This window comes from Emydura macquarii, unplaced genomic scaffold, assembly GCF_026122565.2.
Source record: "Emydura macquarii macquarii isolate MOO-44397 ecotype Brisbane River unplaced genomic scaffold, CSIRO-AGI_Emac_v2 contig_2205, whole genome shotgun sequence".
Taxonomy (NCBI): Eukaryota; Metazoa; Chordata; order Testudines; family Chelidae; genus Emydura; species Emydura macquarii.
The window spans coordinates 17,750,824-17,772,580 of record NW_027132342.1 but is presented as its reverse complement, the minus strand read 5'-3'; the positions used below and the strand labels follow the sequence as shown (position 1 = coordinate 17,772,580).

General features: G+C 41.6%; 1 protein-coding gene across 13 annotated transcripts in view; it reads right to left on the bottom strand.

The window, feature by feature from the left end:
• Positions 1 to 21,757, bottom strand: part of TNRC6B (trinucleotide repeat containing adaptor 6B) — a 203,461-nt gene that overhangs the window by 100,390 nt on the left and 81,314 nt on the right. Inside the window, exon 1 of one of the 13 annotated variants that reach the window (XM_067559541.1) lies at positions 18,100 to 18,337. The exons of the other annotated variants lie outside the window; for them this stretch is intronic. Within the exon in view, the coding sequence (XP_067415642.1) occupies positions 18,100 to 18,104 (5 nt within the window). The 5' untranslated portion in view covers positions 18,105 to 18,337. Of the gene's footprint in view, positions 1 to 18,099; positions 18,338 to 21,757 lie in introns of those variants that run through there. 13 annotated transcript variants of the gene reach the window in all.

Below are 21,757 nucleotides of genomic sequence, written 5' to 3'. Positions count from 1 at the left end.
CCCCACTTGGGCTGTGCTGTGAGGCGAGCATCAGGAGCTGCTGCTCTCTGCCCTCCTTTTTTGTAGCCCAGATGGGGAAAGTGACCTGGAGGCAGGGACCCCTGATGTTGCTCCACGCTCCCCTTCCCTCACAGCCTCCTAGGGGTGCACAGAAAAGCAGCGTTCAAGAGGGGAGCAAGCAGCAATACCAATCACTCTCTGCATGCAGGTCAGTTTCCCTATGTGGGTGCAGAAAGGGGGTGCATGGGTCAGGACGAAGTGGGGGTGGAGAGCCCATGGGGGCCAGGATTGAAGGGAGGACACGCAGGAGTCAGGGGGTCACACTCAGAGGCTTGCTGTGTGAAAGGGGTCACCAATACAAAAAGTTTGAGAACCATTGCCATAGCTACATTTTTTCCCCTTCATTTTATTTCATGCCCTCCAGGCACTAATCCAAACTAGACCAGCTTAGTCTAGTCATGAAAAACTTACCTACTATTATGTGCAAACATCAATTTCCTTCTTTCTCAAAGCCTTTAAAGAGGAAAGGAAAGTGAAAAAAAGCATTCATTATATCCTGCCAATACTACAAGATGCCAGCTCAGGGTTTCCACAGCTCAGTTTCCTCCTTATTATATACATATTATACTATTTCTTTTGCTCAAGGCAATTAAAAAAGAAGAAAAAAACAAACACCATCAAATTAAATTACAATACAAATTATATTTCTGACACATACTTTTGTGGAAAGACAGTGATTTGAAGTGAAGTTGGGGGGGGGGGGGGGGGGGCGGGGAGGAGTTACCAGACACATACTTTGCAAAGGACTAAAGCCTATCAGCCTGAAATTGATATAAAAATGAGGGGAGGCTTGTACCAGTGTAGGAGCAACAACCTATTGAGGAGCTTGGCTTCATCCCTAGCTTCTGAGAATGGTACTTACCCTGTTCTGGTGTTCCATTTTTCATATCAGCGTTTGGCAACTAGGTTTTTAATAATGCTGAAGCTCCCACCAGCACCAGTGTTGGTGTGTATTTGGATGACTACCTTCGCAATCATAAGGATGATTTTTTTTTTTTTTTTTAAAGTCAAGTCTTAATTTCTGCAGCATTCATGTCTTATCCACTCTTTGCACACACTTGCCTTAAAATTCTGAGAATAGATTCTTCAAGCTTTGATGAATGAACATTTTGTGGACTCCTCTTTCCAGGAAGGGTAGCTTTTTGTTAAAATAGTACATTTTACTCGTTGCTCACTCTACTCAGATAAAGATAGCCAAATCCATGCTTCTAAACAGTGATTCAATCGTTACCACTAACCTCCAGGGAATGGTAAAGTTCCATCCTATGGCAGGAAATATTCCATAATTACTATTTAAATATCATTTATACAGTTCTGTGGACTAGATGACCTCCTGAGGTCCCTTCCAATTCTATGATTCTATGAAAAGGGGGGCAAAACTTTTTTCTTTAAATTTACTATAAAGACAGGTCTAGGGTACATTTTTGCCCTAGCCAAGCCAGAGCTACACACACCTATATTCATTGGCCAATTTACCTTCATTCACAATTTGGGAACTCAAATCAGAAAGGTGTCTTAACATGCTCAGAAAGTGATGCAGAATCATTGCAAATCACCTGCAACATGGCTACAGTTCAGTTCCCAGGCAGACATTTGCTTCCTTCTCAGCTAAGGAAGGCAGATGCTGTATAGCAAGAGGTAATCCAGGATAGAAGCAGAAGGAAACTGTCAATGCTCTGATCTAATTTAGGTCTAGGGATACAAAAGAACAACACAGTGAGGTATGAACAACAATGTAATGTTACAGAAATAAACTGTAGAGATCTGTCAGGACGACAGTGACGTATTGAAAGAGGAAGGTTGAAAGTGAAAGCATGGAAAGCCAAGGAAGAATTGGCAGAAGACAGAGGATATTGAACATGAAGGCATCACTTGGGAAGAAGTACCAAAACTAACAAGCAACAGTAATCATTGGAGAAACAGGACTGCCTGATGCATGAGGCACACAGGAGGAACTAAGTGCTAATAGCAAAGTAGAAATGAAATATACTGTTTAAAAATAATTTCCCAGACTTTCCAGATTTTAAATAGATTTGCCCTTTTAAAGTAAATTCACAACAAAAAATAGTGTTACATACTTTTCAGTAATCATTACCACTTGCCTCATGTAGGATGAACAGCTTTTCTTCAGTGAAGCCAAAATTAGGTATACAGTATTGTATTATAATTGTCATCACTTCATAAAATATATGCAAGGAAATGCACAAGACTTGACATGCACCACTTTTCAACATGCCAAATTAGACAACTTGTTTCTCTTTCTGAACAGTAGGAAGTAGATCACACTCCACTTTTAAATATCAGTACAGAGCTAGATCAAAATATTAAGATTTTCATTATGTAGGAGATGATGTATATCCTTGACTACGAAACAGTCTATGTCTTAGTTGACAAGGTTACAGTCCACCTTGTGCCTGAAGATTTCCCTCAACCCCCAATTTACTTCCACCCATTTCTATTAATCATTAGAGTAACTCTAAAATGTACAACTTTGACAGCAATTTTATTTATTTCTTAACCACTGAAAAAACAGTGTTCGTCAGCTGCCAGCAGAAAAAAGAGATACCCACTGTTCTGAGATGTGCCCCTTTAATCTGTTCAGATAAACCCTCTATCCTCTTTAAGAAAGGTGGCTCAGAGAAAAAGCAGGTCAATTCTTCACTACTATATTGAGCAGAAGGTTAAAATGCATAAGCTGGTGTTGGAGATGATTTCCTGCTAGAAGGAAAGCCCTTCAAACACCAAAATCTTGAATCTAATTTGTCATCTTCCAATGCCTGCATGTGTTTTCAGTGTGAAACTTCAATCTTTCCAGGAAACCATTCAGTAAGTCAGGTTAACATTGTATTAACTAGACAAAAGCACCGATCACTTTACAGGGAGATTTAGCACAGTTTTATAATGGTATTATGATCAGTTGCCCCAAGATACAATATTTTAAATTTGAAACTCCTGATACTAGGCTGGACTCCTACACTAAGTCTACTTGTGCTACATAAGAGGCACAAAGTGGACCTGAAGTGACCAGAGATGGTCAGCAGAGAATTCCTCCTTTGCAGAAAAGCTCTCCACGAATATAAAGCTTGCTGCCTCCTGCTAATCTGACATACAGTACAAACCTCTGTAATAAACCTGTCAAACATTGGTTCAAGCGCCTTCTGAAGTCACATCAAAAGAGAACTGGGACTTGTAAAAATTAAAACAGCTGACAAACTGAAAGGGAAACTGGTGCACAAAATGTTTTCTGTTTGGTACAATTCAGCTCCTAAAACATAGGAGCAGGAGACAGGTTTATTGTTCAGTTTAATACCACAACCATTTTTTTCAATGGTGGTGAAAAGTTTCATGTATGGCTTCAAAGCTTATCACTGTCATTCAATAATAGCTTCTCCTGAACAGTCAGTGAGATGTACTTATTCATCATACCAAAATCATAGGTGCTCAGTGATCACTGGACTTCTTTTCCCCTCCAAAGTGCTTCATTCCTCAAGAATGCAAAATATTTATTTTTAAATGTCTTCAATGCTTGAATTTGACTTTAGCAAAGCTTTTGATACGGCCTCTCACAGTATTCAGTATTCTTATCAGCAAGTTAAAAAAGTATGGGTTGGATGAATGGACTATAAAATGGATCGAGAACTGGCTAGAGCATAGGGCTCAACGGGCAGTGATCAATGGCTCCATGTCCAGCTGGCAGCCGGTCACAAGTGGAGTGCCCCATGGGGTCGGTCCTGGGGCCGTTTTTGTTCAACATCTTCATTAATGATCTGGAAGATGGGGTAGATTAAACCCCCAGCAAGTTTGCAGATGACACTAAGATGGGGGGAGTGGTAGATACCTTGGAAGGTAGGGATAGGATACAGAAGGACCTAAACAAACTGGAGGATTGGGCCAAAAGAAATCTGATGAGGTTCAACAAGGACAAGTGCAGAGCCCTGCACTTAGGACGGAAGAATCCCATGCACAGCTACAGACTGGGGATCGATGAGCTAGGCAGCAGCTCTGCAGAAAAGGACCTGGGGGTAACAGTGGAAAAAAAGCTGGATATGAGTCAGCAGTGTGCACTGGTTGCCAAGAAGGCTAATAGCATATTGGGCAGCATTAGTAGGAGCATTGCCAGAAGATCGCGGGAAGTGATTATTCCCCTCTATTCGGCATTGGTGAGGCCGCATTTGGAGTATTGTGTCCAGTTTTGGGCCCCCCACTACAAAAAGGGTGTGGACAAGTTGGAGAGAGCTGGATCACAAGACTTATGAGGAGAGGCTGAGGGAACTAGGCTTGTTTAGCCTGCAGAAGAGAAGAATGAGGGGGATTTGATAGCAGCCTTTAACTACCTGAAAGGGGGTTCCAGGGAGAATGGAGCTAGGCTGTTCTCAGTGGTGGCAGACGACAGAACATGGAGCAACGGTCTCAAGTTGCAGGGGGAGGTCTAGGTTTGACATTAGGAAAAAGTTTTTCACTAGGAGGGTGGTGAAGCACTGGAATGGGTTACCTAGGGAGGTAGTAGAATCTCCATCTTTAGAGGTTTTTAAGCTGCGGCTTGACAAAGCCCTGGCTGGGATTATTTAGCTGAGGTTAGTCCTACTTTGAGCAGGGGGTTGGACTAGATGAACTCCTGAGGTCCCTTCCAACTCTATGATTCTATGAATTTCTTTTTGGAACTACTTGACATTTCTGTTGTTTTCCACTGCTAAAAAGAAAATTACTTCCATGGGTCAAGTGTTTGTTTTGGGATTTTTTAGCCAGTAGAGCATACTGTCTGGTAATATTTTAGGAGAATTTGACCATGCATTTGCACATGACCACATTAACAACTTTCAGAAAGAGGGCACTTTATGACACAAAGCATCTGAGCGGCTATTTAAAAACCAAAACCTGCTTCACCTCTGGAGCCTGGGACTAAAGCGGCTTCACATGGGAAGGAAGTCCCTTTGGTTGCCAAAATGACTTGACTAATCTTTGACAAGGTTTTAAACACTGAGATGTACTCATACTGTTTTCATTTTGCTGTAAAGTTTCAGACTAAATGTTTCTACCTAAAACACTCCAATCAACTGCAAAAATTCAATACAGTTAAAAAAAACCTAGCCCAAACAAAGTTTTTGCTCCAGAAAGGAAGAAGTACCAGAGATCCCTGAAATCTAGTAGGAACCTTTACCATTTCTATCAATTTTACATGGAAGGCTCTCAGAAACCACAGTGAGAGATGAAAGTATAGGTCAATTTACTGTTCACCTCAGTACTACTTTGCCTGCTTACTTGTATTTTAGAAAGTCAAAGAAAGTCAGCCACTTTTGAATTTACATTAACAAGTACAAGATTGTTTTTCAGTTTTTTCAAGGCCTTAACATAAGGCAATTTTGTATTGCAAATTCTTATATGCTCAGCAACTGCACTTTAGCCTGATCTGAACCTCTGCAATGAATTGTTCTAATTTATGACCCAACCACATTAAGCAAACTCCTTGGAACTGTCAGCCAGCACCTACTACTAGTTTAATCTGCAACAGCTCTTTCAGTATCAGAAAATTTGATCTCCAAGGGCCATGCCAGAGAAAGGTGCTGTACACAAGCCTATTCTGTTCACAGCCATTACAATTTCTTAATAAGCTTTGCTCCCAAGCATGGTTTTAAGGAGGAGAAAGCTGTCATTCTGCTCCGAATTCAAAGCAGCTGTGTTCTCCTGCACAGAGTTTCAGACTGGAAGTCAGGACCTTCTGAGTTTCCATCCTGGCTCTGCCACTGACTTGCTGTGTGGCCTTGGGCAAGCACTTAATATCTCTGTCAGAATACTCCACTCCTCAACATGGGAATGCTTACCTTGAAGGTATGGTGTTCAGATTATTTATACAGGTCCTTCAAATACATAAAGTCCTGTGAATTCAGAAAACACATTTTTCACTGTGGCTCTTCTATACCTGGAGGAAACAACCTAAGACAACTGTTATGCTCATTTGCTGCCTATTTTTCTAACAGTCACCTATAAAAGAAAGTGCCATGCAGTCCAATTTAGAGGTTCTACAAGTCACAACTTGCTTTAACATAGCAATTGCCTCGTTCTTTTGTTTATACATTAAACAGTGGTTTACACAGCATGACAAGCTTGGGTCTTGTGGCTCAACCTACTATAGCCAGTAAGTGTTAATGGCTCGTCAAAATTACATCTGGTCATTGAATAACAAAACTAAGAAAATCCATATTTATCAAGATTCAGCATTTATATGAATCCTTATAGCAAAAACAAGACTAATGAAATGAAACAGAGAGAATTAAAATTTTTAACTCTCTCAATTATTGTGTATGCAGGGATGTTGTATCTGTGTTGCTCCCAGGATATTAGAGAGGCAAGGTGGGTGAAGTAATACCTTTTCCTGACCAAACTTCTGTTGGTGAGAGAGACAAGCTTTTGAGCTACAGTGCCCAGACTGGAAGAAGGACTCTGTGTAGCTTGTATTAAACAGAGCAGAACTGTTCAAACTCTAACATTAAGGCCTGGTCTACCCTAAAGGATTTTGTCAACAAAACCACCTGACTGGTGCTCATTGTCAAAAGAGTACCTCATGGTCTCGCTGATTTGAATGGACCCCCGTTGTGCCTCTCTAACAGCCCCTGGCAACAGGCTGCTCATAGTCACCCGCAAGGCGATCCACCTCTTCACTCCAGCTGGGGTCAAACTTTTCACCCTTAGCATCACATAAACTATGGAACACACAGCAGACAGCTATAACCATGGGAATATAATCCTCACTGAAGTCTGGTTTACAATAAAGGCACCTCCAGCGAGCCTTTAATCTGCCAAATACACATTCAATGGTCACTAGGCACCTTCTCAACCTGTTATTGAAACGCTCCTTGCTGATATCCAAGTTGCCTATATAAGGTTCCATGAGCCATGGCAATAAAGCGTTGGCTTGGTATACCAGGATCACTATGGGCATTTCAACATTCCCCATCTGAATCTTTTGGTCTGGAAAGAAAGTCCCTGCTTGCAGCTTTCTGTACAGGGCAGTGTTTCTGAAGATGTGTGCATCATGCACCTTCCCTGACCAATCCACGTTCATGTCGGTGAAATGCCCACGGTGATCCACAAGCACCTGCAGTAAGACAGAGAAGTGCCCCTTTCTGTTTATGTACTCCATCGCAAGATGATCCGGGCCCAAAATTGGGATATGCATGCCCTCTATTACCCTGTCAGATTGGGAATCCCATCGCTGCAAAGTCATCCACTATTTCACAAACACTGCCCAAAGTCTCAGTCCTTTGTAGCAGAATACGATTAATGGCCCTGCAGACTTGCGAAAATATCATCAATGGTGGGCTTCCCCACACCAAACTGATTAGTGACCAACCGGTAGCAGTCTGGAGTTGCCACCTTCCACATGGAGATCACCATGCGCTTCTCCATCAAGAAGGCGGCTCTCATTCTGGTGTCCTTGCGCCTCAGGGCAGGGACAAGCTCTGCACAGAGTTCCATGAAGGTGGCTTTGTGTATTTGAAAATTCTGCAGCCACTGCTCCATATCCCACACTTGCATAACGATGCGATCACACCACTCAGTGCTTGTCTCACACATCTAAAAGCAGAAGTTCACCATGTGCAGATGTTCAGTGCATGCAAACAGTAACGTGGTGCTGTTCATTTGCATGGCACACAACAGGGCACACTCCTCGGATTCTAGTTCCAGTTGGGCAGTCATGATATACTGCGTGACCAGCCGCAATATGTTCAGAACACTGACAGCAACAGTGGAGAGCAGTGCAGAGAGAGATGGCAGGCGCTGAGGAAATGAGACACATTGAAAAATGCCACGAAAAGCAGCCAGGAACCCATGGAATGATGGGACAGAAATCAATGCATCATGGGATGTAGAGCCTGCACCCATGATGCATTGCAGCCCAAACACCTTCCCACAACTCCTCAAGTACAAAATGGAGAACTGCACAGTGGGATAGCTGCCCACAATGAACTGCTCTTAGTTGATGCTAGAGCACCAAGTGCCGACGTGCTTTGTCAACAGAGTGAGTGCTGTGTGTACAGGTGCAAGCGCAGTAATTATAGCGCTTTTTGATCATCGTAGTAACTTGCATCAACAAAACTTTCTTAGGCCTTGTCTACACTACACAGTTTGGTTGACAAAACAGTGGTGGTGCATACAGTAGTATTCCTCCCACCAATGTAATTCCCCTGCTATGCCAACATAATAAAACTACCTCAACGAGAGGCATATGTCAGTGTAGTTAGGGTAGTTAGTGTCTGTGTAGACACTGTGCTCCTCATGTTGGCTGTCATTTTTTGTCAATTTCATGGCTCCACTGGGCAACTTCCCCTGCTCCCACCCAGCTGGGAACACTGGCTTTAGCTCTACAGCCGTGAAATTGACAAAGGTGCCTGACTCCCAGCAGAGAAGTCCAGGGCAGCTTAGAGCTTAGATGCTGGGGAGGCAAGAAGCCCTGGGCGGCTCCCCGTCAAGAAATGGGAAGACAAGGAGGGGGGCAGCCTGGCTCCTGGCAGGAGCTGCCAGCAGAGCTGAGAGGCTCTCAGTTCCCCATACTGCCCTTCTTAGGTCAGTGGAAGGGCTCCTGGTGAGGACGTGCACCACCAACCCAAGGAGGGTAGTGTGGCTATCAGCCACCGCAGTAATTAATGTGGTGTCTGCAAATCAACCTAACATAGATCAACTTATTTTCGTAGTGTACACATAACCTAACAAAGCTGTACCAGTTACAGTCACAATTAAAATGTTTTCCCACCTCCACAGGTCCCTTAGGCTTAACTACAGAGTAGGTACTAGGGATGTAAAATATTAAACGGTTAAGCAATAAGCATTAGTCTTATCACTTACAAATTGTGTTAACCATTTAACTGTTCGCTGCATGGGGGATGAAGGGGCTGTGCACGTCGGGGGTGAGTGGGGATGGGGTACTATAGGGAGGGATGACTGCGGAGGCTGGGACACACGCTTACACATGTGAATACCCTGGTGGCTCAGGGGTTTAACACTGTTGGCAGCGAGCTAGGTGGCAGCACCTGAGGTGCACCCAGGTGAAGAATCTGGGGTGTTGGGCAGACATGGGGGTGTCTCTGGTCCTGAGGCAGGGCCAGGAGTGTGGCGGAAGGGATGGGCTCGTGGCCGAGGTGTAGCGGGATGTCCCCCCATTCAGCTCCCGGGCACCCCCTGCAACTAGGGACGTAAAATATATCTGTTAATTTAAACAGTTGTTTAGTTAAATGATATTTAACATCCCTGGTGGATACTTAAGTAAATAATACATATTCAACTGTACAGTTTCTCTTCAGTACTTCAGAAACATATGCAGAGTGACAAACTGTCCTCAGAAACAAAACCACTGTTGCTCCATCCACATTCTTCTTGAAGAGGATGAAGCTTAGACCATAGCAGATATTTTCAAATTCTGGATGTATTTAATGTAATTAGCTCCCTTTTAGAAATGGCACATATATGCGGACGAGGGAAGAATAAGTAGGACAAACATTTCTCTCTTTCCCTTGATATTCTAGTGTCATATTGCTTAGTGTCTTGTAGTGGGGGGTCAGAGATCCTCTTAGGGTATGTCTACACAGCTCACGGGGCTTGAGCTGCAGGGCTGCTTGCTGTGTAGACTTCCAGGGTTGGGCTGGAGCCTGGGCTCTAGGACCCTGTGAGATGGGAGGGTCCCAAAGCTTGGGTTCTAGCCCGAGCTCAGAAGTCTACACTACAATGAAACAGCCCCACAAGCCCAAGCCCTGTGAGCCTGACTCCACTGGCAAGGGCCTGCCGCATGTTTTTCTTTACTGTGTAGACATACCCTTAGTATAATAAAGTAATTCCAGCTTTCTTCTAAAGAATTAGCATTATTTCTCACAATCTCATGCAGATCCACCCAGCAAATAGTGGAGAAAACTAACAATTCAAAGTACTCAAAGACAGCAAAATACACTTGTACTCCAGCCATTCTTAACAACAACCTGAAAAAGGAAGAGTTATTTGGCTTTGTGTTGTATGACTATGTTTTACCTAAAAATTCCCCACTAATGCTACCATGAGTTCAGCTGCATCAGTGGGAAACCTACTGTACACAAAGCTTAGGCAGCTTTCAATGTTTTTACCTGAGTTTAAACAAACAGCAGCAAGAATGCCATAAGCTGCCTGAGTCTTGTCTACACAAGGATTCCCACTGTTGCAGCTGAACTTACAGCATTTATGTAATTTAAAAAATATATATAAAATACCCTATTCTAGACATGCCCTGTATGTGTCCCTCTCCCCTCATGCATACAACTTTTCTTATACTTTTTTTTTTTTTTTTTTTTTTTTTTAAAACATTAACATTTAAATATTCTCTACCTTGGAAGATTTTACAATCAACTGGAGAACTAGCAAGATTATGACATCTCAAGTACCAAGGATGTGAAATCTAATTGAGAACAGAAGTGTTTTTTATTCATACTGTTCATCTGATATTAACATCTTTTTTAATGAGAACACTTGAAAAAAAATATCTTTAACGATTCATAGAAGGGCTGAAAAATCTACCCATACATCTTCCTTCCTTTTTGTAGAAGGATTGATGCAATACATGACATTAATGATATTTAAAAAAACAAGCACAAAAATTGTATGCTGGGAAGGGGAAACTGTGCATTCTTTATACATCTAAAAAGAAGAAAATAAAGGCAAAAGCCTTCATTTCCATTTAAAAATCACACTCCCTTCAATAGGGCATGAAGCACTATGGAAGGCTTACTGCACAGCTTCAGTGAATTAGACATTTCGCTAAAATTCAGAACTGGGCTTCAGTTGTATGTTGTGATAAAATGAGCTATCATTCAAAAGTGTCTGTGCTCTGCTTTTGTAGACCAATCATACCGAATTTTGAGTTAGTAACAAAACTTAAGTGCTTCCACCAACTTCCCAAAGGAGACTATTCTATATTTGAACAGATTTAAAGAGTATTATTGACATAGGCTATTGAATTTAACATAACACTTTGCACACTTTAAATCATAACCAAAAATACAAACACTAAGGTTAAGGTTCTTAATAGCAACAATAATTCTGTCATGTTGCACATCTAGAACAATTTATATTATACTATATTATAATAAAAAGCAATATAACCAGCTACATATTTTAACAGGAAAAAAATTAAATAAAAAACAGAAGATAATATTTTCAAAAGTGTCTTTGTGACTTTGGAGCCTATGTCCCAGACACTTAGGCCAGTAAGTCACTTAGTACTATTGACAGTTTTACACCTATGTATAAGCAAAATGACGAAGAAAATTATGCTGCTGTATTTCACAATTTGTTATTTTAATATGAATAAACATCACAGTACATTAACAGTTTTTAAAATTAATTTATAGTTTTGTGGGTTAATAAAGAGGTAAATAAACTGTCTATCCATAATAATGTTAGCATTTAAATTTGTCCAAATTAGGCGGTGAAATTCATACCTTACTGAAATGAGAACAGTACATCTTAACCTTTGCTGCTTGTTATTGTTTAGATGGGTAGTTTTCTATCAATATACATGTTATTACTGCGTATTAGTTACAGAAAGCTTTTTTTCTTCACTTTAAAAAAAGTTTAAAATTCAGCAAAAATTTCAGAAAGCAACAAAATTTGCAGACACTACTACTGCAGGATAAATTTTTTGGATACCTGAGGTTTTCTGCTATCCTTGACTTAATGCAATGCAGAGGATACTAATGCATGTGTATAAACACAAGAGCATATAAACTCATACATTATATACAAATAATGAGACTTTTGCAAGGTTCTTCATGTAAAACATTACAGTTAAACTCCTTAACCCTTTTGAGGGAGAGGAGCAGTCCCTGTCTCTGGGCAGCTCTACACTTAAAATGCTGCATCAGCACAATTGCACCAATACTGCTTAAGTGAAGATGCTCCTCCACTGACAGGAGAGTGGCATTGTTAATCCACCTCCCCGAGAGGCAGTAGCTATGTGGATGGGAGAAGCTCTCCTGTTGACAAAGCACTTTCTACAAAGGGGAGTTAGGTTGGTATGATTATGTCACTCCGGGGTACGGATTCTTCACACCCCTGAGCGGCATAAATATACAGATATAGGTCTGTAATGTAGACCACGCCTCTGTCAGGCTTAGTAGACCATATGGCACCAAAACTACAAAGACTTAAGTACATGCATAACTTTATACACCGACTTTCAGTGCGACTATTCGTGTATAAAGTTATGCACGTGCTTAAGCATGTGCAGGACCTAGGACAGTCTACTGCAACATAACAAAGAGCTGGTGCCTTACTAAGCTCTGCTAATAAAATCTTATGAGACGCTACTCAACATCCTATTAAATGATTTTTTCAACAATTTTATTTTTAACTCCTTCCTGCTTCCCAACCCACCTACAACACACAAAGGCACTAGTCTTCCTGGAGAACTATGTCTATACCAAGTTTCCAGTTTCAAATGTTCTTCCAGTAGTACCTAAAGAAAAGTTCTAATTGTATTTTAGCTAAAGACAAATGGAGAAAGATTTTCTTTCCCCTCTTCATAATTCAAAACACACAAAAGGATTTCACATGGACTTTATTTCAGAAAGTCAAAGCACTTACAATTTCATATCAAAATGTGCATGCTGAACTATTACAGAGATAAGGTGGGTGAGGTAATATCTTTTATTGGACCAATTTCTGTTGGTGAGAGAGACAAGCTTCGAGTTATATAGAACTCTTCCACAGGTCTGGGGAAAGGTACTCAGAGTGTCACAGCTAATCCAAGGTCAAACAGATAGTTTAGCATAAGTAGTTAGCAAATAAGGGACCATTCAAGGTGAAGTGACCCGTTAACACCCCTGTAGTCATAGGACAGAAGTGGGGGAGGGTTAGTGGATTACAGATTGCTGTAATAAAACATACATTTTTAAATAGGTGGTTATGGGAACAGATTAACAGCCTTAACTATAAAGTGTGCTGCATTGTCATCAGCTATATACTGTTAAAAATTGTTTCCGGATATTTTTATTTTGGCTAAACAATTCATTCCTCCTTTGGAGTTTATACCCATCACTTGTAGGTTTAAATTATATCATATTTTAGCTCTTTTAAATGTTTGTTGCAAGATCAGTCCCTTCTACATTTTTGTTACTCTTCTCTGAACTCCCTCTAGTTCATCATCACCTTTCTGTTAGTCAGAACTTTACAGTATTCAAGGGGCAGATTCACAAGTGTCAGCTAGAAAAGAGAACTACCTCCCCATTGGCATGCAATAATGTATTTGAAGCCAAACACTACATGGCCTTTTTACGACCACACTGCATGTCAAGCTCAAATTCATCTTCTAGAATCTACCCCCAATTTAATATTACCATTTAAACTACAATAAGTGCTTTGTACTTATGGCATTTTCCATCCTAGGTTCTCAAAGCACTTGATAAATAATTCTGTAACTCTCCTAATTTTACAGATGGGAAAACTGAGGCACATAAGGTTAACTAGATCAAAAGCACACAAAATTTGTGGTAGAGGCAGAACTAGAATCCAGCTCTTCCAGTTCACTCCTGGGCCTTGACCACAAGACCATCAAATCCCTGCAGTTGTTTCCTTCAAGGCATATTAGCTCTCATTTTTCCAGACTGAATTTAATTGCTGATTTTGTTTGTTCTTCCTTTCTAGACCTTTGCATATTATTAATTTGTCTATTTCCCTAGGTAACTTATAACTCCAGCATTCTGTATCATGTGAATTTTAGTCATGTAATGTTTTATGTTCTGTCAAATGATTAATATATTTACTAATTAAAGCCAAATCTATAACTATAGCATTTTGAAGTAGGATCATGTTGCCAAGAATCCATTCAATGTTTTGGATTTGTATGGACTATATAGCACTGTACTCAAACATCTTACTGATCACCTTCTAGTTATGACTTTTCAAATCTTCAGACAAATTACAATATTAAGGTGTATGTTAATCAGCTTTAGAACATCGCTACCTAAAAACACCTTTATATACTCCTGTATCCAAGGTATTAGTTCTTTTCGAATGAAGGGCCATAACATAGCATACATGCAAATAAGCAGCAGAACACTTCACAAATTGATATTCTTGAAAGCTTGTCTCTCTCACCAACAGAAGTTGGTCCAATAAAAGATATTACCTCACCCACAAGAAAACTTAGTAAGTTTACCCTATAATAGTGTCCTGAGGGTATTTTTGTTATGTTCAAGACCACTAGTGCCACTGTCCAAATTAATTAAAACCCGATCTTATCTCCTTCCACCCTGCCCCCTCACCCAAAAATCTTAAATTATTAAATTAGGGAGTCAGTCTTGGGAAGGGACTTTCAGACTGCTGCAGATACCTGCAATAATTAAAAAAGGAAATACCAATAAGCAACCAGAGAAAAAGTTTTGTAGACACTGTCACCACTTGAAAAAAAAAAATGTATGGTGAATCTAGAACTTCAAAAAATGCTACTATCCAGTACACAAACTTGTGACTGAAACCTTGGATGTATATCTCCTGAAGGGAGTCCCACAGATTGATTTTAAATTTTCTTTTTGTATTGCAAAAGCGTATTTGAACACTGACAATATAGAGAATTGTCCAGTTCAATTCCCCCAGCAGAAGTTTGATATGTTTTAAAATATGCCATAAGGACTCTCTCCTCAGGAAGTAAGACTCCAACATGGTGGCTGGGATTTTGCAGCTTGCAAAGTAACCTGTTGTGATGAAGTGGAGATAGACTTAGGGTTTTCTCTGAATGATGGGTGTGTGCCTCAGTTTCCCCATATGTTACTCAAGTATTTTGGTGATGGGACCCAGGTGTGTGATCATTGCAGAGACCACTAGAGAGTGGAGGGGCCTTCCCCAGCCACACATACGGAGACCTAGCCAGGACCCCCTGCCCTGGCCCAACCAGTTGCAACAGGTTGTGGCAGGTGGAGCCCAAGAGGAGTGGCCATGTTGTTCGGGAAGGAGACAAAGGACTGGGAAGCGGCAAGGGGATGGCTCTTGGGAGGGAGATGGGGGGACATGACAGGCTGCCTGGAAGGAAGAACCAGTGCCCTGTGGGGGGGTTTGCCAGGAGCAGAGCCCAAGGATGGGGGCTCTGGGGCTCCTCAGGTGGTCGCTGCTGTAACTCCTAATGAATTAAGTCCTAACTAATTAACTCCTAACTAATTAAGCTGCTAGAAAAGTCTTTCTACACTGTGATCCTGAGATCTAATAAACCTTTCTGATGCCATGCTGGCTGTAAATTGCTTGTGACTGCAAGGTGGGGTGCATGGCTCTTTGGGGGTGTGGAACTCCCCAAGAGTCCCATCATCCAGGGGGCCCCACAAGGGGAGTCCTGGCGAAGCAGGGTTGCTGAACCCGCTGAGGTCAGAGTCAGCAGGTGGCTGTACTGGTGTGTGGAGACCCAAAGTGGCAGACTCTGAAGCACTAGAGTTCTGACTGGCTGAGTCCCAAGCTGTTCCAGAACTCAGTTCCTATGGGACTCTATCACTCCTGTGTAGCCTATATCAGGGCCTGTCGGGTCAAAACAAACACTTAAAAGGTTTACATTGCTTACATTCATTGTTTGTCCAGAGGAAAAAGAATATCCCTTTTAAATCCATCATTCACAGTATACCTCCTCATGGACCTAGCTAGGAATGAGTTCACATACTATGTGCTATGGTCACTGCTACTTCCAAACTTTGCTCCTGTTTCTGTCTTATTCAGGACAGTCTACCGTAGTCCTGAACAGCTGTCAAATCTGGAAAATAGCCTGCTGTTTTTCAACCAATGTACTTTCATGCTGAATTAGAGTCGACTCACGTGTTAACATGTATATATTATAGATTATCAAATGGCATAACACAAAGTGAAATAAAAATATGTGGCAATATTTAATCCCTTACCTTTTAAGAGTCCACTCTGACAAGGCGAACTCCAGAGCCATTCGCAAACCAGAACCAAGTCCATGTTTTTCCTTCCTCACAAGGCCAACCATCCAATGACCACAGCAAATACCATATGAAATACTCAAGTTGGTGTTTTACTTAATAAATATCATTACATTTCCAGAATATCTTTTTATATCTTTCACTCAAGACCAGTTGAATTGGCCTAACAAACAGGTGAATTAATTGGATTTTGATTACAACAGGATCTTCATTAAGTTCACAAGACTGTACTGACAAAAACAGATTTAAATCCTTATTTCCCTATCTTTTAGCAACAGGTCACAGTTAGAGGACACGGACACAGACACTGCAGAAGATGGAATCCACCTTTGGCTCATTAATACTCTCTTCCACTACGGGTTACTTTGTTACTGAACTAGGTCACCCAATAGCAGCCATCCCAATGAATCCAACAAGTAAACAATTTTCAGCCACAAGACGCAAACATAAACCTCCAATTTAGAATAAAGCTTATTTTCTAATGAACACACACACTCTGCTCTAATTCACAGCCTGCCCCTCCAAATTCCTAGACAATCTAGCCCTTTTTGTTATATGTTGAATGGTCTCTGATCCCAGACAAGATTCTCATATGATATATTGGAATGAAACCAGAGAAACTGAAGATGTTTTTCTATCAAATACATTCAGATTTGTCTATTCACAAGAGATATACACGGTGATCCCCTATTAGAGGAGATTTACATCCTTGACTTGTTGAATATAATTAGAGTATATATTTTTCAAATTAGAGTCTGAAAATGGATTCAGATTAATTGGATGTGATTGTCCCTACAGTAATCTGCTGCCAAGCCAGCAGACTACAAAAATAACTCTCTCACAGAGTACAAGGCCTCTGAGAAAGAAGGGAGGGTGAGGGGGAGAATGTACACCACCACAGCAAAAACTACTTTGTCTTATTTCTTCCACTCCATGGAAAGGAGCATTACATCACACTCTTACAATGCAGGGGGAGGGGACTATTCCCAGAAAGCAAGCTTTACAGTTATTTCCCTTTACTTTTCTGCTTGGTTTCTGGAGGGAGATGTAAAATCAATTAGGATTTAATTTTCAACAATGCAAAATTTGAAGGCGATCTAGAAGATGACTGCTCTTTAACTGCATGTTTTAATATGCATGCAAATGATCATTTCCTACTGGATATAAAACAAACATTCTGCAAAACAAAAGCATTAGTCACACATTTCAAATGTGCATTTAAATACCTTAAAAAAGGTTTAGTACAGATTTTTCTGGACTAAAACTTGTGATGTATGATAAATGGGAGCTCTCCCAGGGAGCAGGGTGTTCAGGCCACCACATCTAAACTGACACTAAGATAACATGACTGGCTGGTTTGAACTCTAAATGCCATGTTTATGGGGCAGTGCCATTTGGTACAAACTGCGACCAAAATAAAAACGCATCTGGTTGCAAGGGGGGGCCATAGAGAGAAAAAGAAAGGAACGTGAGCCACGCAAGAGAGTGAATGCTGATACACATTTTGCACAGGAGGGTTTCAAGCACAGGAATCCTCCAAATCCCAAACCTCCTAGTACTCACTCCCCAAACCCAATATTTAAAATGTACTGATGCATCATTTTAGGTTTTTACATCTTTGTGGCAAGTATGGCCTAATAAAAACACTCCCCCTCTCCCCTTGTGGGCCCCAGCAGCAGAAAGAATGCAAACCCATTTATATTTATGCAAATTTTTGCAGCAGATTTAAGAGCTTCAGGTGCCGGAGGGAGAAAAATCGCTGGATTTTTTTTAGGAAGCCTGTTTAAATAAAGCAAGATTTTCAATAATCCCTAGCACTGTCGCTTGTTTAGAAAACAGAAACATCATGTAATTTTCATATAAATGTATTTAAATTGCAATTAAATTCTTTCAAAATTTCCAAAACACTTGTGCCACAGCTTTTCAAATCCTAAAATTTTGTCAAAGTGCATTATAGATGTAAGATCACACTGATTCACAACCGTCTGAAGCAAGTGTTTATGCCAGGCAAACATCTCTGTGAAACAACACAGATGAAACAGTCAGACAAGATCCACATAAAATCTATCAGTAGGTTAAAAAATAGCTGAAATATACTACTAACCTCATAAAGTGCAGCAGTGCTTAAATCCAGCGAGTTGAGGCATACAAGGTAGAAATGGAAATGAAAAGAGATCCAAAAATGGTTTCTGTATTTGTTTTTCAATTGTAAATGTTCAGAAACGAGCAGAGACTCTGTCGGCCATTTTGGCATGAACTCACTCTCTCCCTCCTGCGCTCTCTCCCCCCCACCCCCCGCCTCTCTAAAGGAAGAAGCTTTTTGTGACCTTCAAACAGAGGCAGGTCATGTGACTTGGGGCAGGCTGTCAATCAGGAAGGGGGGGGGGGAAATGCTACAATCTTAAAGAGAAAGCAGCCTTTTTTTGCACCTAAAAGACTACTTTGCCCCACACTGCTTTCCCTCAATTGTGTAATGCTGCTGTAGCATACTTTCCATCTGCATTACTTCTCATCTATTTATCACGCAAGAGTAGTACACAGAAAAAGGATTTTATCCAGTAGATCAGGGAAAGGAACAAAATAAAAGCATAACTGGATTTTTTTTGCACTAGCTATACATTAAAATCAGCTATTCATGTCAATGTAACATTAAGCTTGCACAGATGACAAGTTATAAGACATGAAATGCAAAAATTAAGTTTACAACAGTATTATTCGGTCTTCTATAGTGGACTCTGGGACACATGACCCTAGCAGTTGACACCTCCGCCCCCCCTTTCCATTCCCCGCAAGAGGAAGTGACCCTTTAGGAAGGCCCCATCTTGCTTTACAAATATAAGTCTACCCAGTAATAAGTACTGCTAGCAACACCAAGAGGCACACCTTTATCACTTCAAGATTGAGCCCTTCCATATCAGCAGTTCCAGACTCAGTTATTTTTCAGCCTAAGAACTAGGCAGCAAGCAAGCAGATGAGGACTGGAGAGAAATGTGGGACACAAAAACAAGATACAGACACACTCCTCCAACTTTAAATAAAGCTTATTTTTTCTAAGGAACATATACATCCTACTCTAACTTATTAGTAAATAGTCCATGACTTCAAATTCCTAGACAACCTAGCCCTTTTCTTGTTATATTTAGAACTGTCACCTATCCCAAGCTGGAGAAGTAAGGGGCAAAAAAAGAGGTTACTCACGCTATGCAATAACTGTGGTTCTTTGAGATGTGCCCCCCCCTCAATAGGTGCTCCACTTCAGGAGCATGTGCACCCCAAACGCCATTGATCGAGATTTTCATTAGCAGTGTCTATTCGGCCCATGCATGCACTGTTGATATCCTTGTGTCCCACACTGAGGTTATATTAGGCTGCACGGGAGAACTGCCCTCAGTTCCTTCACTGCCACTAAAAGTCTGAGAGGGCAGTTAGTGGAGCATCCATAGTGACACACACATCGCAAAACCATAGTTACTGCACACAGTTAGTAACTTCTCTGTCTTCTTCAAGTAGTGTCCCCAGGGATGCTCCACTTCAGGAGGAGGGAGCTTCAGAGTTGAGTCCATCACAGGCAAAAGAACTGCACTGCCAACTGCTACATCAGAGCTGGAGGCATCAACTAAAGCATAGTGTCCAGAAAAGGTATGTATGAAGACCATGTATAGCAGCTCTGCAGATCTCAGCAACTGGGACATTTTTAAAATAGAGCCATAGATGTAGATTGTGACCTCATCAAGCGAGCTGAAATGCCAGCAGGGGGTGGGATGTTGACCTGTGTAACAAGTTGTAATACATCCTGAAATCCATTTAGATAGCCTCTGGGTTGAAACAAAGTCTTTTGATCTTTCTGCAAATTAAACGAACAGTGAAGGTGTTTTACAAAATGGTATAGTCCTATGTAGATAGAAGGATAATGCTGTTCCGACATCTACAGTATGGATCACGTTGGACTTGTGCGGTTTCAGTAAAAACTGGCAAGTAAATTATCTGATTCAGATGAAACTCAGAAGACACTATAGGAAGTAGAGATGTAAAAGGTTTAGCATTTAAACTGTAGGGGGAAGGGGAGCCCAGCAGCTGGGCTGGCTCCCCACTAGTGAGAGCAGCTGGGCAGCTCTTGCTGGCGGGGAAGCGCAGAGCCCAGCTCAGGAGTAGCCGCAGCTGGGCTTGGTATCCCACAAGCAGGGGGGAGGCGCGGAGCCCAGCACGGGGGGGAGCCACGGCAGGGAGGCGCGGAGCCCAGCGGAGGGAGAAGAGCTGCAGCTGGGCTCAGCTCAGCTCCCTGTGAGTGACAGCTGTCCAGCTACCACCGCAGCTAGGCAGCTCTCACTTAGCAGTGAGGAGCCGAGTCCAGCACGGCTTCCCCCCCCCCAGTGTTTAACTGTTCTTAGAACGTTTAAAAACTGATTCTTAATTAAACTAATTTTTACATCCCTAATAGAAAGGAACCTGGGATGTGGACATAAGGAAACCTTATCCTTGTGGAAAACAAAGGAAAGTCCACCACTAAGGCCCCAATCACTCCAACTCTGCAGCCTGAAGTAAAAGCCACTCGGAAGGCCATTTTCATAGACAAATTAAATAAGGAACAGGTCACCATTGGTTCAAAGGAAGGCTTCATGAGACTTTTAAGAACCAGATGAAGGCCCCAAACAAGGGTAGGGACTTTCACTGGTTGAAAGAGATTTCCCAGACCTTTCATGGTTGCAGGGGTGAGCAAAAAGGGAGAAGACTTCAATAGTGGTATGAAAGGCTGTTAGAGTTGCCAGATGAACCTTGAGAGAATTAAGTAATTGCCCTCTTTTCTTTAGATGCAACAGGTATTCCAGAAACATCAAGAAGCCACACCTCAAGGCAGAGAATGCTCAGATTGAGGTGCAGGTAGTTGACCAGCATCCTAAGAGAGGAGTTGAGGAGTGACTGGGAGATTTATTGGTGGACAGAGAGTGAGATGGAACAGGTAAGGCAACCACACTTGCCTCAACCACGTCGAGGCTATTAGAATGATTCTGGCCCTGTCCAATTTTGTTCATCATTCCGAGGGTCAAGGACACCAGGGGAAAGCAGAGAACAGATTCCCCATCCAAGGGAGCAGGAAGGTATCCTCCAAGAAATTGTGACCTAAACCCGTGCCTTGAACAAAATAGGTGGCTTTTTTTTTTTCATAGCTTTTTTTCATACAAAAGTTCATCTCTGGAAATTCCCAAATCTGAAAAATGCTGATCAGGACTTAGGGATTCAGCTCCCATTCATAGTCTTGGGAAAAATCCCTGCTAAGAGCGTTGGCCGTAACATTTTGTCTGCCCAGAAAGTACATTGCTGAGATTCCTGTGTCTTGTTTTATGCACCAGTTCCATAACATTATTGCTTCTGCACAGAGGGAAGGGGATCTCGCTCCTCCTGCCAATTCACATATAACATGCAAAACACGCAGTCCATCATGACAACCCTGACGGATCTGTGCACAATGAGAGGCAGAAAACGAAGGCACACATTTCTGACCACTCTGAGCTCCAGCAGGTTTGGTAGAGGGTGGTTCCTTGGGGTAACCACTCGGTTTGTACAGTGAGAGCATTGAGATATGCCCTCCATCCTAAAAGAGATGCATCCATGGTTATGGTTACCATTGGCATCAATTATCTGCCCTACATTGTATGAACCTTCCACCAGTGTAGGGAATGCTTCACCTTTTGGGGAACTAACACCTGCTTGTCTAGGCTGTTTTTGTTTGGCAAGTAAACTCATCTGAGCCACTGCTGGAAACA